Source organism: Silene latifolia, chromosome Y (assembly GCF_048544455.1).
Source record: "Silene latifolia isolate original U9 population chromosome Y, ASM4854445v1, whole genome shotgun sequence".
Taxonomy (NCBI): Eukaryota; Viridiplantae; Streptophyta; class Magnoliopsida; order Caryophyllales; family Caryophyllaceae; genus Silene; species Silene latifolia.
Genome location: NC_133538.1, coordinates 24,496,957 through 24,517,219, shown reverse-complemented (window position 1 = coordinate 24,517,219; position 20,263 = coordinate 24,496,957). Strand labels below are relative to the sequence as shown.

Genomic DNA, 20,263 nt, shown 5'->3' with positions numbered 1-20,263 from the left:
TTACTAAATCGATTTTTGTATGTGACGTATTTTTATTAATACGTTGATTTTTAATATGTTAAAAATACATAACAAATTATGTTACATGTGACATGTTACATATTGAGAAATTAACAAAAATAATATGGACACCATATTATGATTGTACCGAAATAATGGGGTATTGGGTTAATATTGTGTTGATTAATTTATTAAGTAAACATAATAATTACCTAATGGTCTAGCCATGCAAGCCTATGAACATTGTTAAGAGCAACAACTTCATGCATTGGCTCACCCCAAAAGCCCCCCTACCACCCGGTTTTTGAGAAGAGGAAACCATGATGGTTTTCTCATATTTTTACCTAATAATATACAAAATGTTTTGTATAATATTCATTCACTTGTTCATCCAAAATTTAGAGTTTTAGAGAGACAAAATCCTCTCTTCTTCTTCCTCCCATAAAACCGAAAATATTAAGAGTACATAATATTTTTGGGTCTATTTTCTACTAAGATTAATATTATACTAGTACTTATAATATTAATTAGATTAAGTGTTAAGCCTTGGGTATAAAGCTTGGGGAGAGATCTTATACTTAGATCTTGTTCATCCATAAGGGAAAGCTCAAGATCAAAAGAGAAAGGTGATCTCTTTTGTGCCCTTAAATCCGAAATCAACAATGTAAGGACATTATTTCTCTTCTTTTATATTATTGTTTGCATGCATAAAATCCGTTTTTAATTTTATGACAAATTAATTATGACATATTTGAATATGTTAGTATGTATATGAATCTACATTTCCTTCAATCGGTATCAAGAGCCACGGTTGTTTGCATGCAAATCGGTTAAAAGTTTTTCCGAGTTATAAGAATAACAAATAAAACTTGTAAAATTTGTGTTATTATGATATATCACGAAATTATTACATGCATGTTAATATTTCTGGTCCTAAAATGTTTTAGGACATTTTGGTTAATTTTTCGGATTTTTATTGTTCATAATTTACAATAATGGCATTTAAATGTGATTTTATGAGTAAAAATGTCATTTTTGGTCTAAAATTAGCTATACTTCGAATTTTCACTTGGTTTTTGGATATGTTGTCACATATATTATTTTGAGATAACCTGTAAATTTTCATAATTTTTGGACTTGTTATGCTCGAAAAATGAATTTTTTCATTATTAAATTCGGATTTAAGTGAAAAAATAGGTTAATATGAGTTAAATTTCGAATCTGGTCATAGAAAATTAATATGTTATCACATGAAATTTTACAAGATGTGTGTAAAATTATTGGCTATAAAGAAGTCTCTTTGCATGATTTATGAATTTTTGAAGAAAAATAGCATAAATAGTGACATTATTAGTGGAAAATTAATAAAACATAATCTATGACTTAGGAAAAACGTCTAATGTTGCATTTCATCATATGTTTTCAGATCTAAAATTGAAAAGTTAATGAAAATAATTTTTCCATGTTTTTATGATTATTTTATTATAAATCGATAAACCGCAACATTGTTTTTCCGGAAAAATTTCGAAATTTTTTAACCTAAAGATTTTGAACATTATGAGTGTCATGGATTTTTCCAGAATGTTCATGAATTTAAATTTCAAATTTTGAATTTATTTGAAATTTTGTGATTTATTAGAAGTTTAATAGCTTATTTTTGTAATTTTTGTCCATTTATGAACAATTTTATAAGATATGGGTTAATTATGGTCAAATTATTAGTGAAGACTAAATTTTGAGTCCTAAGAGGTTAGGGTAATTAACTTATGCATAAATATGAGTTTATGTATTTTTGTGATTGTAAAATGTTGAAATCACGCAAATCCGTAAAAACCGAGTAATATACGATATTGGCAATTTAAAGGCGATTTAGCATAAAATTGAGCATGTTCATACATATTATAATGCTGCATTTTCTTTATGATTGTCATAATTTTAATTTATGTAATTTTGAATTATGTAATTTTACTTAGTATGGCCTTAGATTTTAATTGGTATTTCCCGAAATGTATGGGAATATCGATTCGGTTGTAATTTTTATTGTGATCTCGTATCACCGTTTTGTAATTTAATAGATTTATTTTATTTTAGTTACAAATGTATAATAGGAAATTATGTAATTTATTATGTAATTTTATTCATTCCGGAGTTCCCAAAGACGGATTTCTTCAAGAATGACGATACATAAAGACGGTGTTACCTCGAGATGCGTGCCACAACCGAAGTTCAAGGGACCAATGGAGTTGGTTTCCGAATATGTAATAGATAAATAGTTTTCTATTTTAGGAAAGGCCATACTAGGATTTATTTATCTTTATGCTTGCATTTTATTTTATGTCACATGCATCGCTAAATCGCCATAACTAAACATGCATTGTCTTTTTATCGAGTTTATCGACCGTGTCAATTAGAATTATCGTAGTTCACCGCTTTAGTTCACTTAAAACGTGATAGATAATAAATTGACATGACCTCTCGCTAAATCTATCAATTGAGACATAGCCTTACCAAATAGTAGAAACCATGAAAACCTATTTCGTGAGGGAGTGCACTCGGCCACACCGGGGTACAAACCTTGTTACGTAGGGGAAGTGGGTGATGAATGTTAATCCACCGAATTCATGTTGATGAGGGATGTATCGGCCCCACCGTGCCCAAGTTAATGTGGGTTTGGATCATGGACACATTTATTCGAAATTTGGATTGAACTCAACAAAAGTATTTGATAAGGGATGTATCGGCCCCACCGTGCTCTTGTCGATGTGTTTTGGGCTATAGATAATTGTTAATGTAATATTATCGACCAAGAGTTCTAAAAGTAGAATCGATTAAACGTTAATCCACCGAGTTATATTGATAAAGGATGTATCGGCCCCACCGTGCCTAAGTCGATATGAATTTGGGTCTTGGAATCATTTATTATAGTTGGGTAGAGGTCACTATATAAATGTTCATATCTTGTTAAATTTGCAAGTATGATTTAAAAAGACAAATGTTAATATTTCCTTTCCTCCATATTTGTAGTGCATTACAATGAATCCAACAAATGCTACCGCACCAATAACTATTGAGTCATATCACCATGTTCTTGACGACGTATGCTCCAACAATAATTTCGATACAACTAGAGAACTTCATTTCGGGATAGGTTCGGATGGAAACCTTAACTTCATCACTTCTTCTAAACCACCCACTACTACTAGACCTCGTGTGAGTCCGTCTCAGGAAGACTACGTCATACGATCTATAGGGTCTTTGTCTCTGGAAGATAAAGATGCCAAAGCTAGTGGGAGCTCTAGCAATCAAGTTCTTGCGTCAAAGGGCAAGAGGTTCAAGAAGAAAGGAAAGAAAGTCAAAAACTTCAAGCAAGTTAATGATGAGTGCCATTATTGCTATGGCATGGGACATTGGCTTAGGAATTGCCCTATGTATTTGCGAAATATAAGGGAAGGACTCATTACTCCAAAAGGTACAATTCCTAAAGAAATTTATGTTATTGATATAAATTATACTTCCACTACGACATGGGTACTAGATACCGGTTGTGGTTCTCACCTTTGTAATCATTTACAGGGTTTAAGAGATGTGAAGAGGCTTAGCAAGGGAGATGTGGATCTACGCCTTGGAAATGGAGCTCGGGTAGCGGCCGAATCCAAGGGAACTTATGTTTTAGCTTTGCCAAATGGATTTGAGTTGTATTTGCATAATTGTTTTTATGTACCTACACTCTCTAAAAACATTATTTCAATCGCCATGCTAGACGTGGACGGTTTTTGTTTTGTCATTAAGAACAATCGTTGCTCTATTTCTAGGAATGATTTGGTTATTGGCCAAGCTACTTCCATCAATGGCATTTACATTTTAGAGACCTCAAATCCAATTAATGATATTTATAACATACAATCAAAGAAACTCAAAACAAGTGACCCAAGTGAAGCGTTCATTTGGCATTGTCGATTAGGTCACATAAACGAGAATCGCATCAAAAGATTAATTTCGACTAATGTGATTACACCATTTGATTATCAATCATATGGTACATGCGAATATTGCCTACTTGGCAAAATGACTCGTAATCCTTTTAGTGGTAAAGGGACACGAGCTAGTGAACTATTAGGACTCATACACACCGATGTATGCGGACCAATGAGTATCACCGCTCATGGTAATTATGACTACTTCATAACCTTCACCGATGATTTAAGTAGATATGGGTATATCTATTTAATTAAACATAAGAGTGAAGCGTTTGAGAAATTCAAGGAATTTCAAAACGAAGTAGAGAACCAATTGAATAAAAGGATTAAGGCACTACGATCCGATCGTGGTGGAGAATACCTTAGCCTTGAATTTGATTCACACTTGAAAAGTCGTGGTATTATATCACAACTTTCTCCACCCGGAACACCTCAACTTAATGGTGTTGCCGAAAGGAGAAATCGAACCTTACTTGATATGGTCCGATCCATGATGAGTCAAACCGAGTTACCGAACTCATTTTGGGGATTTGCGATACAAACCGCAATTCGATCTTTGAATAATAGTCCCACAAAGTCCACCGAAAAGACTCCATGTGAGATGTGGACGGGTAAGATCCCAAATATATCCTATATGAAGATTTGGGGATGTGATGCTTACGTCAAAACTAAGAACGACAACAAGCTTGCCCCAAGATCCGAAAAATGCACCTTTGTAGGTTACCCCTCGACCTCTCGAGGATATTACTTCTACAAACCTCAAGATCATAAAGTGTTTGTGTCTTGCGAGGCTGTCTTCTTAGAAAAGGAATTTATTTCTAAGAGACATAGTGGGAGAAATTTTGAACTTGATGAAGTTCAAGAGCCACAAACCGAGGTAGAGACGCAAGAAGATGTTCCTTCGTCGTCCAACGCGGTTGTACCTCCTCCACTAAGAAGGACGGGCCGAGTAATTCGCCATCCAGATCGATATGTGGGACTTATCGAGGAAGATGGAACACTCGATGTGTTGCTTATGGAAAGTGACGAGCCCGCCACCTACAAGGCCACAATCTGTAGTCCTAATTCCACCTTATGGCTTGAAGCCATGAAGTCCGAAATGGATTCTATGCTTGAAAACCAAGTTTTGGACTTGGTAGATTTGCCTAAAGGGGCAAGACCCCTTCAATGCAAATGGATATTCAAAGTCAAGAATGGCATAGAAGGACATGATGATGTCTACAAAGCTAGGCTAGTGGCAAAGGGATTTACCCAAGTCCAAGGTCTCCATTATGATGAGACCTTCGCCCCCGTAGCCATGCTAAGATCCATACGGATTTTGTTAGCGATCGCCGCATTTCATGATTATGAAATATGGCAAATGGATGTCAAAACCGCTTTTCTAAATGGGCATTTAGAAGAGGAGGTGTACATGATACAACCCGAAGGTTTTGTTGATTCTAAAAATCCTAACAAAGTGTGCAAGCTTAAGAGATCCATTTATGGTCTTAAGCAAGCATCAAGAAGTTGGAATCATCGATTCAATGATGTAATAAAGGAAAATGGTTTCACTCGAAATGTTGAGGAACCATGTTTATACATGAAATTTAGTGGGAGCAATGTTGTGTTCCTAATCTTGTATGTCGATGACATACTACTCATTGGAAATGATATTCCAATGTTGTCTTATGTTAAGAAGTGGTTAGGTAACCACTTCCAAATGAAGGATTTAGGAGAGGCACAACGCATATTAGGTATCCGGATCTATAGAGATAGATCCAAGAGGATATTGGCACTAAGTCAAGAGTCTTATGTTGATAAGATTCTTCGACGATTCAGCATGGACAAATCCAAAAGGGGTTTGGTACCTATGGTAACCGGAACGATATTGAGCAAGACTCAATGTCCCTCCGAACCCCATGATGTTGAACGCATGAAGTTGATCCCTTACGCTTCCGCTGTTGGATCAATCATGTATGCCATGATATGCACACGTCCTGATGTCTCGTATGCCTTGAGCATGACGAGTAGATATCAAGGAAATCCAGGTGAGAGTCACTGGATTCTGTCAAGAACATCCTTAAGTACTTGAGAAGAACTAAGGACTCTATCCTTGTGTTTGGAGGAGACACAGAGTTGCGTGTTAATGGATACACGGACTCAAGTTTTCAAACAGATAGAGATGACATGAAATCACAAGTTGGTTTTGTTTTCATGCTCAATGGTGGTGCCGTAGAGTGGAGAAGCTTCAAGGAAGTCAGAATCGCGGATTCTACTACGGAGGTGAGTACATAGCAAAGCATCGAAGCTCGCCAAGGAAGCTATGTGGATCAAGCAATTCACGGAAGGTCTAAAAGTAGTACCTACCGCCAATGATCCCATCACTCTCTATTGTGATAATAGTGGGACGATCTTCCAAGCTAAGGAGCCAAAGTCTAGTAATAGATCTAGACATGTACTTAGAAAATATCATGTAATAAGAGATTTCATTGAAAGAAAGGAAATTGCGATTTGTAAGGTTGGGACGGATGACAACATAGCCGATCCGCTCACCAAGCCTTTATCGCAGGCTAAGCATGATGGACATGTTACGTCCATGGGACTTAAACGTGTACCAAATTTTTGTTAGATTTTGAAATGAAATAAAAGTGTTGTTTTTGTTCATGTTCATAATCACATTTGTCTTTTATCTTTAATTTATACTTTGTTACATCCAAACGGGTTGTAGAGACAATTGAACCCCGTTAAAGTGAACACGGATTAACATAGTATTTGCCCATAGTCACTTGTATGAGGTGACGTCTCGAAGTGACTAGAGTGTGAGGCGATTGATGGCAAGTTCAAGTGCCATAGAGTCATATGAGATGACTAGTCGATCACATAGGCAGACTGTTAGGAACATTTTGTCGGGCCTTATGACCGCTTATAGAGTTCTGGCAAATTTATATAGCCTGGTCATGGCGAGAGCTACTATAGTATTCGAATGAGTCGATTCTTTTGACTAAAGACTATTCTCCTAAGATGGCACAGTTTCAGATTAACTTTGTTTTGTGTTACTACGACCTTCGTAAATGGGGTCGAATGGGCATATTTTGGGTTATGATGGCTGTGGCTAGTCGAAGGGAATGAGTGCAATTGGAATTGTCCACCCCTAGTCAGGGTTATAACAATATCTCAGGGCCACTCGAGGAGTAATGAACTGGAAATGCGTGGCCACGCTCGGAAGGTATCCAGAGTGGATAAATCCGGTCAATCAGTTATTCTCCAGATCGAGGAAACCACTCTCGATATGATCACTTGCAAGTACGACCTGAAAGACACCTTGCATTGAGTGGGAGAAAGTAATAGGACAAGAGAATTGGTGACGCACACTTGTCGAGGACAAGTGGGAGATTGTTGGGAAATGTGTCCTCAACAATAGTGCGATCACATGATTTAAATATCATTATTAAATCTCATTTTGAAGAATACAATTGGGAAATAATTTTGTTACTGTCAACTGGTCAACATATATCGGTAATGATTGGCTGACTAGAGTTTGACATTACTGTCGTGTGACGGTGGTGATCAGTTGACCCCCTAGGTCATACCTAAAGGGCAATACTCTTAATTGATTATTTAATTAATCGTATAACGTTACGAGTTGATTAAATTACTTGAAAATTGACGGACGATTTTGGAAGTAAAATTTACGTATCATATTGAAATATGATTAAATGAGATACGGTCTGAGTAATCGAATTGTTTCATTACTCGGATGAAATTATTGTTTAAGGAAACAATCGGAATTGAATGAATTTTGTAAATGCGATTTATAAATTGGTAAAAATATTTCGGCACAAGTAATTATGAAATTACTAAATCGATTTTTGTATGTGACGTATTTTTATTAATACGTTGATTTTTAATATGTTAAAAATACATAACAAATTATGTTACATGTGACATGTTACATATTGAGAAATTGACAAAAATAATATGGACACCATATTATGATTGTACCGAAATAATGGGGTATTGGGTTAATATTGTGTTGATTAATTTATTAAGTAAACATAATAATTACCTAATGGTCTAGCCATGCAAGCCTATGAACATTGTTAAGAGCAACAACTTCATGCATTGGCTCACCCCAAAAGCCCCCCTACCACCCGGTTTTTGAGAAGAGGAAACCATGATGGTTTTCTCATATTTTTACCTAATAATATACAAAATGTTTTGTATAATATTCATTCACTTGTTCATCCAAAATTTAGAGTTTTAGAGAGACAAAATCCTCTCTTCTTCTTCCTCCCATAAAACCGAAAATATTAAGAGTACATAATATTTTTGGGTCTATTTTCTACTAAGATTAATATTATACTAGTACTTATAATATTAATTAGATTAAGTGTTAAGCCTTGGGTATAAAGCTTGGGGAGAGATCTTATACTTAGATCTTGTTCATCCATAAGGGAAAGCTCAAGATCAAAAGAGAAAGGTGATCTCTTTTGTGCCCTTAAATCCGAAATCAACAATGTAAGGACATTATTTCTCTTCTTTTATATTATTGTTTGCATGCATAAAATCCGTTTTTAATTTTATGACAAATTAATTATGACATATTTGAATATGTTAGTATGTATATGAATCTACATTTCCTTCAATTATATACGTCAGTTCCTTCTAAGAACCGACACAAAAAGCTTGACTATAGGCCGAAATTGCATTTCCGCCAAAACTAAGTACTTTTTGCGTCCGTTTTTATAGAACCTACGTAAATCGAGTGACGCAATAGGTGTTTTCTCTACTAGTGCCTCCCTCAACAACGTACATATTATAGTTCATTTCAGAGTACAACTCCCTTAACAGCGTACCTCGGACCATAACACCTCCCATCACAATTCCACATTCATACGAAAAATCAAAAATAATAATTAATTTCATCTCGTCATGATTCCACATCCACAATAATAATGATAACAACAAAGCATAATATAATTTCTCCCCTTCCAACAATTACAACAATATCAATAGGTAAACAATTCATGTCAATATATCATCCACCATATCATACAATAACATACACAGAACACATATGAGAGTTGAGTAGGATTTATCCCTACCTGATAAGCAAGTACTCCGAATAACGCAATCCAATTAAATAGCAAAGAAATTCAATTGTTTACGCTCCACGACAAATCCGTCACCTAGATAAATAGTAATTATAATTACTAATTATTCTAATTATACAAAATATAAAACAATTGAACTAATTAATTAATTTAATTAATTAACTAATTAACTAATTAATTAAATTAATTATTACGTAACTTAGTAATTTAAACCCGATTTAAAACAGCTCAAACTAATTATTTTTTAATTATAAATTAATTAATTATAGTCCATTAATTATAATTCACGCCAATTCACAATAAATTAATCCCGACTTAAAAAAAAACATAAACAAACCTCCAAACACCCCGTTTAACCGTGTTTAACTCAACCCCCAAACACCCCCTATCTTACGGCCTAACAACCACCGTTGCCTCCCTTCTTCACCACCTACTCAACCACCCACAACCATGTGTCCAGCCTGCCCTAACCATCGCAACCAACACCTCCATACCCGGTCCCAAAGTCACGCCCTAACTGCTACACCCATGACACCACCAATAACAACAAAAACAACATACGAGACCGACGCAACTTATAAGACTCGTTGTTTTACAGCACTATTCACGACCACCACCACTACCACAGACAACAACCACTACCAACCACCGTACCTTATCCCGTCCTAACCCACAGCCTCCATACTCGACAATAACCAACAAACAATAATAAAAACGACACACACAGCCAAACCACCATACTCCCCTTAGCAGCCACCACGAGCCACCACCACCTGCTACACCACCCTACACCGAAAACCAGTAATGCCACCATGACACGGCCCCCAATGACACGCCCTAGCAGCAACTCGCGACACCCACAACTTCAAACACCAACTCGACAACCCGTCAACCACCCACGCAAACCACCGCCTTCGACCGCCCTAACGCCACTACTAGGACCGACTAACCACTGAAGTCCACCCAACCCAGGTACAGTAACGTACAAGGCGAAACGAGGCTGCAAATACCTTATTTATACACGGTTTAATCATCCCACAACCACCACGTAAAACACAGCAAAACAACCCCTTCCCGCCGGTCAACGGTGGTCCAACGTGGGTCCGGTCACTCCCTGGTGGTCCACGATCATGGTCACGGTCTTCGTTAGTTATACGGTGGTCTAGTTTGCGAGTTATAATAATTACAAAATCAATACATTATATTATAAGACGGTCTTACCTTGTGACGATAATTAAATCTAATTCTCCTTCTTCTTTCTTCTAAATCTCCTCCCTTACGAATTATTCAGATTTTTATGAAGAATAAAGTCTATAGTTGTATGTTCTCATCTATTTATATATGTATGTTAAGGGTATAAGGAATTAATTAGGAAAAATGTAATCTACAATATTATTAATATTATATAATTACTCTTATTATTACTATTATACAATTACTTATACTATTATTATCTTTATTATGCTACACAAGTAACTAGAACACGACCCAATTAACAAATCCCGACTCATTCATTAATTATTATATTATTCCGTCTTATTCTATATTTTAAATTATAAATGTCGCAAATTTTGTATTTTTTTTTTTATTTTTGCAAGAAAGGGTACATCCTATTCTTATTCATCCATAAAGGGAAGAAATTAGGAATGGTATTTCTTACAAAGGAGTATCCAAGCTAAGCATAAATAGAATTTAAATGAGCAATTACCGTCCCACTATCCTTAGTAGCCCTATCCATAATCCTGGCCCCTACATTAAACTGCAACTGTTTAAGGTAGGAATACCAGTCTCCTTGCCAAGAAATATTCGAGTATTCCATTCTTGCCAAACAGTGTATATACAAGCATTGAGGCAACAACAGCACCAACCAGCTTGCCAGTGCTTTTTGTGCCTTCTATACCTACTCTAGTACAACTCCTTCCTCAGATTAGAAGTCCTACCTTTAACACCCATCCAACCCAGCACCCTTCTCCATAGTTCACCAGCAAAAGCACATTCAAAAAACAAATGGGAGTCAGTCTCCATAGCGTTCTTGCACAAATACACACAGTTAGCCAAATAGAGCCCCCTTCTACATAAGTTATCCACAGTAGGGAGTTTCTTTTGAGCAGCTAGAGTGGCAATAAAACTGTGTTTAAGAAGTACATTAGGATTCCACATAACCTTAGCCCATCGAACCTTGGGGTAGTGAGGTCTAATAAGGTCATAAGCTTTATGTACCATGAATTGCCTTGTTGCAGAAACACAGGTATTCAAGGCATTTTTAGCAGAAGCAGAAGTACCGAAAATTTGCAGTAACATATCCCTGGTATGCAGGATGCTTCTCCAGCTTTCAGAGTGAGATGTTTGATAACAGTGCTCCATATGGTGTCATGCTTAACAGTATAAGCAACATTCCAAAGAGTCCATAATGACTCAGTTTGATGTAGTAATCTCCAAATCCACTTACATAAGTTTGCACTATTTCAGGATAAGACCTCTTTTATGTTAAAGCCTCCTTCATCCTAAGGGCAACAACACGCTTTCCAACTCTTCATATAGAGTTTCTCTTGGTCCACATTAGATTGCCATAGGTAATTCCTGCAAAATTTATTAATAATTTTTATAAGGCCTTTAGGCAGACTCAGAATATTACACCAGTAATTTTCAATCCCAAATAAGATGGAATTTAGGAGTTGTAGTCGTCCAGCATAGGAGAGCAATTGAATATTCCAGTGGCTAACAGCATGTTGGACCTTGCAGAGTAGAGCATTGTACATGGGCATGCTGAGTTTACTGTCATGTAAAGGTAGCCCAAGGTACCTGAATGAGAAAGATCCTTTTGAATAACCAGTAGCCTGCTGGATCATAACTTTAACATCATTGTGTACACCTCCAAAGTAGATATCAGTTTTATTAGGATTAGCCACCAACCCAGAGACAGAGCCAAATAGGTCAAGTGTTTGAGCTACTGCTTTGACAGATGGGACATCCCCTCTCACAAAGATCATGAGGTCATCTGCAAAGATAAGATGATTATGTTTTATCTTTTCACATTTGGGGTGATAGGTTACTTGAGGGAGAGAGCATATTTATCTTAGATAACTAGAGAGTATCTCCATTCCTAGAACAAACAGATAAGGAGATAGGGGGTCTCCCTTTCTCAGTCCCGCAGCTCCCTTAAAGAACCCCACATTACTCCCATTAATCTTCAATGTAAACCAGGTACTAGTGACATAACCCATAATCCACTTAATATATTGGTCAAGGAAGTTCAAGCTCCTAAGCTTACTCTCAACAAAAGGCCTTTGAACAGAGTCAAATGCTTTTTTAATATCAACCTTAATCAGACTCCTTGGGGAATAACTGCTATGACTATAACCCTTAATTAAAGCTTGAGAAAGCATTATATTCTCAAAAATATTCCTTCCTTAAACAAAAGCTCCTTGCTCAAGGCCAATGAGCTTCTTCAGTAGGGGCTTTAGCCTAGCTACCAGAAACTTACTTATAGTCTTATACAAGACCGTACAATAAGCAATTGGCCTGAAATCTTTAACAGAGGTAACTACATCCTTCTTATGGATAAGTGTGAGAACAGTGACATTAACTTTCCTTGGCCAACTTGCCAGTTCGAAAGAAAGCTTGAACAACATTGATAAAATCATCACCCATCACTGACCAAGCAGACTTATAAAACCCAGCAGAAAACCCATCTTACCCAGGACTTTTATAGTTCCCATTAGGAAAAAGAGCATTCTTAATCTCCGTTGCAGTAACTAATGAACAGAGAGGAGCCTGATCAGTAGGACCAAGATAAGCCCGCTGAGCAACAAGCTCTTGATCAAGGTCCAGTATGTGGTGTTGTGTCCCCAAGAGCTCTTGATAGTAGTCAACAAAAGCAGAGTTTACCCTATCAACACCATGAACAGTGGTTCCATAGTGCTTACAAATCTACCCCACAATGCTCTGTTGTTTCCTTTTAGCAATTTTGGCAAAGAAAAATTTAGAAGAGCAGTCATTCAACTTGATCCCATGGACTTTAGCTCTTTGGTGAAGCATTCCCATCTCAACCTTCTTTAATGAAGTATACACCTGGAGTAGGTGAGCCTCATTAGTCTGAAGTATAGTATCAGTAGGTGAAATACTAAGACTCTACTAGCAAGCCTTCAATTTTTGTTCAACAATGGCGACTCTTTGAGAAAGCCCATTGTATTCCTCTTTATGGAGCAAGGTTAGTTGCTGGCTCACAGCTGCCGATTTCCTAAAAAATTGGTAGATACGAGAATCTTTACTGTTACTAGCCCATCCAATATTAACACAAGTCAAATAATTGGGGTTATCAATCCAACAATCCAAGAAACTAAATTTCTTCCTAAATTTCTAGTCCTCTAATACATTAACAAGTATAAGAGAATGGTCAGAAATCCCAAGAACCATGACCAAAGCATTAGAACTAGGGAAAGTCTGAAGCCAGTTAGCATTAACCAAAGCTCTGTCTAATCTGGACCATACCCTAGTACCATCATGATATTTGTTAGTCCAAGAGTATTCACATCCACTAGAAGTGAGATCATCTAACTGGTAGGCTCTCAAGCAATCATTGAATACCATTACCTCAGAGAGTTTTGGGGAGTTGGGCCCAGTTTTCTCTGAAGCATTTCTAAGAATATTGAAGTCTCCAGAAAGTATCCATCTGCTGCTGAAAGTAGAGATCCTAAGAAGTTCAGTCCAGAGGGATTCCCTACTGTTAAGCCCAAATTCTGGATACGGGTTGGGCCAGGGACGCAGATCAGGAAGCAGAGTAATCAGGAGGCTGAATCAAGATAACGCGTGTTGAAGACTTGGACCCGGACTAGGATGCTCGCGTATTCACGGATAAAATAAGGAAATCCTAATTATTGCCATATTTTGAATAAGGAAAGTCCAATCTTATGCCAAATTCGGAATGCTTGGCGAGAAACCAAGGAACCCTAGGTGGGAGAGCTTCACTATATAAGTGGCATCAACGCAAGACCAAAGATCCATTCAGAAATACAGAAAAAGAACCCTAGCCTCCGAGATATAGCAAGTCTAGTATCATCCCACGTTGTACTCTCAACTGAATTATAGTGAAAATATTGGTGGGATTCCGTCTCCCCCCGCGGTTGTTTCCCATATCGGGTTTTCCGCGTAACCAAAATTGCTTGTGTCCTTTATTTACGTTTAAATTTAATTCATCATAACACACAAAATACAATCATCAACAAATCGTAATATTGATTAGGCACTAAGACCACTTTAACCCAAAATTGGTAGAAATTTACCAAAACAGTTTGGCGCTCACCGTGGGGCATAGTGGTCATCTCCGTTAATCAGTATACAAAGAACAAAAGCATGTCAGGGCAACCAGAAGCAAATCCGAGTAAAACTGACGGCGCTCCTGCAACACGAGCACCGCCCCATGCCGCGGCTTCCACAGCAGTACGTGCAATTCCGACACAGCCACCAAACGTCGTTCCTACACAAGGGACAGTTCCAATGCCAACAATTAAGCAAAGCCACAATTCTCAAACAGCGGAGAGTCAACCACAAACGGAAAGGGCGCAAGTCAGAGACGCAGGTGTCGGCCAAGGTAAACAGAGGATGGGACAACCGGAGAAAGGGGGATAGTCCAGGCACCAGGATCTGGTCGACCAAGTCCTACCAGCATCATGATAAGCGGGATAGATACCCTGGCAAGGACCATCAGGACAATGCAAAGTGTGAATAGGAGCATGAGGTCTTAGATGGAACCAGATAACAATCTCCTCCGGGCCTAGATTGATGAGCTACGACAGCAACCTGCCAGTCTAGCGACCTTGACGCAGGATGTCAGATTCAAGGGAGCGTCGATAGGATACAGTGAGAGGTGGCAGGAACGCCTACTACCACAAGATATGGTAACTTGGCTAAATATGGAAACCACACCGCAACAGAGGAGAGGCCTGATTCCAACAGGATTGGGGGCACTAACACCGGACGATGAGTCAGCGCGCCAGGAACCAAAGCCCATATCAGGTACTCTTCCCCTAGGTAATTTCATACGTTCTGACAATCTCTCTGGCGCAGATGTAGGGGAACGCCGACACCCACAGAGCAAGTTGAGATCCGTGACCCCGCAAGTTATAGAGCCAACTCTGAATTGGCCGAAATATGCATGGGTGAGCAATTCAGGTCGGGCAACACTGCAGATGCTCGCATCAGCAGCAACTGGACAGCAGGGACTTGCAAGGACTACGGATCTACAGCGGCAGGTGCATCAACAACTTACAGGAAGGGAAGCCTATATAGAGCAGCAGTACTAGGAACTACGCAGCCTTCTCCGGAGAGTCCCAGGAATGCCGCCACCCATGGAGATGGCAGCGCCTGACAGCTATGGGGACTCGCCCTTTACTGACGCTATAGCTACGGTGGCTTTGCCAAAAGGGTTCAGTGTCCCGGCAATGACTCTTTTTGAGGGGACCACAAATCCCTGTGATCACGTTAGCGAGTACAAATAGAAGATGATGGTGACTACAACAACATAGGTCTCTAAAGAGGCATGTATGTGTAAAGGATTCGGGTCAACCCTATCATGAGCAGCACTACAATGGTTTATCAGCCTACCCAACAAATCTATATCCTCATTTTCCGACTTAGTCAACGCCTTCAACCAGCAATTTGCCAGCAGCCGGAGGACTCCGAAGCAGCCTAGTGACCTTTACAGGATCGTACAATAAATTGGGGAATCAATCAAGGATTACGTTATCAGATTCAACACGGAAAAGGTGGCCATACGAGGTTGTGACACGTCAACAGCAATTAATGCCTTCAAGCAAGGCTTGCATAAAGATTCAGATCTATATAAGGAGTTAACGATACATCCCTGTGAGAGATTCGAGAAAGTTTAGCAGCGCGCAACAACAACATTACGGCTGGAAGAAGATATACTGTCCATAAAAGGAACAGTAACTTTTGAAAGAACGAGTAGGAAGGTTCCGACAGAGAAAAAGGACTAGAGAACTAAACCATACAGTAGGCCCAATATCAGCAAAGTGGCAGAAAAATCTCAGCAAGGGGAGGATTTGCAATATCCACCCAGGTTAGCTGAGTACGGGTTCAATACGGGAATGGAAGGTCTGTTAAAAGCGTTGAAAGAACTGGGCGACCAGGTGAGGTGGCCTAAGCCGCCTACATAAGACAGGTCTAAGGACGACCGAGACCGCAGTAAGAGGTATGAGGTTCACCAAGACATAGGACACCGAACAAAAGATTGCTTCAGACTACGGAAAGAGGTAAAATTTCATGTACAAAAGGGGAATCTGGATCACCTGTTATCACGTGGGGGCAAGCAGGAAAGAAGGGAGATGGAAAATCAGGCGCTCCCCTTTGCCCCACCTATTTGCACCAAGATCATTAACGTGATAACAGGTGGATCCGAGTTGTCAGGGTTAACCTACTCTGCAGCCAAGAGGCGAGCTACCGAAGGCAAAGAAGACCACCTAGAAACATCGTGCATGGTGAACCAGAGTAACTTGCCTATGGTCACGTTCGACGAAACTGACGTAGGGAACGAGACAGAGCAACACCACGACGCCCTTACCATAACGTTATCTATTGGGAACTGCACCGTGCGAAAGGTATTGGTAGACACTGGCAGCTCAGTGAACCTCATCATGTTTGAAACTCTCAAAATAATGGGCTTTAACAAAGAAAACTTGATAAAGAAATCTGTGCCACTGGTGGGATTTAGCGGTGAGGGCACATACAATAGGCAAGATAACCATCCCAACCTATATTGAAGGGGTCAACAAATTAGTAAGGTACCTAGTCATTGAGGGCCCAACCACTTACAATGTTATCTTGGACAGACCGTGGCTGGATCAAATGAAGGCAATTCCCTCAATATACCATCAGTGTCTCAAGTTCCCAACTCCATGGGGTGTAGTAATAGTGAAAGGAGATCGTGAGGAATCTAGAAGCTGTTATAAGCAAGCCCTAAAAGCCACAACCAAGCTTCCATCATAGCAATTACAGGACCCGGGTACCTCGGAGGGATATAAGGAGCCACCCTCAGAGGAATTAGATCAGGTCCACCTGGACGAGGCGCACCCGGACAGAGTAGTGTTAATTGGAGCAACCTGTACTGGAAAGCTACGAGATCAGCTAATTCAATTTCTTAAGGAGAACCTGGACTGTTTTTCCTAGTCCCACAATGATATGGTCGGTATAGATCCATCCATCATCTCACACAAGTTAAGCGTGAATCCGGGCTGCACCCCAGTACAGCAGAAGAGAAGAAAATTTGCGGCAGAACAGAATGAGGTTATCAACAAGGAAGTAGACAACCTCCTGGCAGCAGGAATGATCAGGGAGGTCAGTTACCCTGATTGGCTCTCTAATGTAGTGGTAGTACCTAAGAAGAATGGAAAGTTGAGGGTGTACGTAGACTTTACGGACCTAAATAAAGCTTGTCCTAAAGATCCTTTTCCGCTACCACATATCGACGCAATGGTAGGTGCCACGGTCAGTCACGAAATACTCACCTTCCTAGACGCCTGGAGTGGTTATAATCAGATTAAGATGCATCCACAAGATCAAGAGAAGACGACATTCATGTCAGAACGAGGCATATACTGTTACAATATAATGCCCTTTGGCCTGAAAAACGCTGGCTCCACCAAGATGTTAGTAAACAAGATGTTCAAACAACAGATAGGGAAGACCATGGAGGTATATATAGATGATATGGTAGTTAAGTCGAGGAAAGCTGGTATGCACATAGAACACTTAGGATATACCTTCAAAACGTTAAGGGAATATAAGATGAAGCTTAATCTATCCAAGTGCTCCTTTGGGGTTACCTCCGGGAAGCTCTTAGGGTACATGGTAACTCAGAGGGGGATTTAAGCCAGTAGGGAGTAGATAAAGGCAGTCCTCTAGCTGGAGTCACAACAGAGGCCAAAGGACGTGCAACGATTAGCAGGAAAGGTGGCAACATTGAGTAGATTCATCTCACGAGCCTCGGATAGATGCAAGCTGTTCTATGATATACTGAGAAAGAGCAAGAAGTTCGAGTGGACGGAGGAGCATGAGAAAACATTCAAAGAACTCAAGTTCTACCTAAGCACACCACCCCTGCTAGCTAAGCCAGAGCAGGGAGATCCACTGTTCCTATATCTGTCGGTTACAAAAGCGGCAGTGAGTGCCGTTCTGGTAAGAGAGCAAGAAGGGATGCAACATCCAGTATACTATATCAGTAAGTCTCTGCTTCCTGCTGAGACCAGGCATACATCTTTTGAGAAATTAGTGTTAGATCTAGTCACTGCTTCGTATAAACTACGTCCATATTTAAAAACTCATACAATTCATGTGGTAACTAATTATCCATTGAAAACGATCATGAGAAAGCCTGAATTATCTGGAAGAATGACCAAGTGGTCGGTACACTTAAGTGGCGATGATTTACAATTTGAGCCTAGAACGAGAATCAAGTCCCAGGCCCTGGCAGATATTGTCTCAAATTTCTGTCCCGCTACCCGTGTGGAGGCAGAAAAGGGGATGTTAACATTACCAGGGGACCAAGAAAGTGGGGTCTGGACCTTATACATAGATGGCGCTTCAAACGCTCGGGGAGCTGGTGTGGGTCTGGTCCTCAGGTCCCCAAAGGGGGATATGATGGTACAAGTAGTCAGGTGTGAATTCAAAGCAACTAATAATGAAGCAGAATACGAGGCACTTATACTCGAGATGCAAATGGCCCAAGGGCTCAAGGTGAGAAACCTGAGAGTGTATAGTGACTCATTGTTTGTGGTAAACAATGTTAACAACGAGTACGTGGCGCGTGATTCGAAAATGATAGCCTACCTGAAGATAGACACAGAGCAGAAGCTAAAGTTCCGATCTTTCAAGATTACTCAGGTCCCAAGGGATCAGAACGTGGAGGCAGATGCCTTGGCCACGTTGGGAGCCACCTTCCAGCCCACAGAACTCTCTACTATACCAATCACTCACGTGTTAACCCCAGCTATACAGAAGGAATTGGAGCAAAGTCAACAAGGGGAAGCAACGCGCGTGCAACACATGAATAGAATAGGAATCCTGGCATCAGATGAAAACAAAAATGCGGATTCAGATTGGAGGAAACCTTACATAGAGTGGTTGAAAGACGGGAAACTCCCAGAAGATAGGAAAGAAGCATAGAGCTTCAAGATCAAAGCTTCCAGATTCGTGCTAATAGATAACGTGCACTTTAGAAGATCTTTGGCGGGACCTTATCTCAGGTGCTTAAATAAGGAAGAAGCCAACACAGTGTTGCAGGATGTGCATAGCGGAGAATTTGGAAATCACACTGGGGGAGAAAGTCTATCTAATAAAATCTTAAGGCAGGGGTATTTATAGCCTACCATGAGGGTGGACGCTGTAAATCATGCTAAATGCTGTGATTCGTGCCAAAAGGCAGTCCCATCAATTCATCAGCCAGCAGAACCAATGCATCCAATCATCTCCCCGTGGCCATTTATGATGTGGCGGGATGGACATAGTAGGAAAGCTACCCAGGGCTCCAGGGAACATGGTATATATGCTCGTCATGACCGACTACTTCTCAAAGTGGATTGAAGCTGAAGAAATGATAGAGGTAAAGGAGGCACAGGTGATCTCTTTTATAAAACATAACATCATCAGCAGATTTGGGATACCGTCAGAAATCATATGCGACAATGGATCCCAGTTCATATCCGATAACACTGAAGGGTTTTGTGCATGTTGGAACATAACGCTGAGAAAGTCTGCTCCCCGATACCCACAGACATACGGCCAAGCAGAATCCAGCAATAAAATCATTGTGGAGAACCTCAGGAAGCGATTGGAGGAGCTAGGGTGTAAGTGGGCAGACGAGCTACCACTAGTACTCTGGTCAGATAGGACGAAACCAAAGGCAGCAACGGGACAGACACTATTCAGCTTGGTATTCGGGTCAGAAGCAGTAATCCCATCGGAAGCTCTGGTACCAACACACATATATGGTTGCCAAACAGCAGAGCAGAATCAATTCGAAATGACCAGGAGCCTGGACAAAGTTGACGAGTTAAGAGAAAGTGCTTACATACGTATGACATCATACAAGCAATCTGTAGCCAGAACGTATAACAAGAATGTCAATGTGAGGACCCTCGCGGTAGGGGACCTGGTACTCAGAAGGGTATTTGAGAATAC

General features: G+C 39.7%; 1 protein-coding gene across 1 annotated transcript; it reads left to right on the top strand.

Moving 5' to 3' along the window:
• The first annotated feature begins 15,405 nt into the window (after positions 1-15,405).
• LOC141627733 (uncharacterized) lies at positions 15,406-19,249 on the top strand. Its single transcript, XM_074440957.1, has 4 exons — positions 15,406-15,549; positions 16,402-16,801; positions 17,280-17,560; positions 18,005-19,249. Exons 1-4 carry the CDS (start codon positions 15,406-15,408, stop codon positions 19,247-19,249), a joined length of 2,070 nt encoding a protein of 689 aa, XP_074297058.1.
• Positions 19,250-20,263: the final 1,014 nt, after the last annotated feature.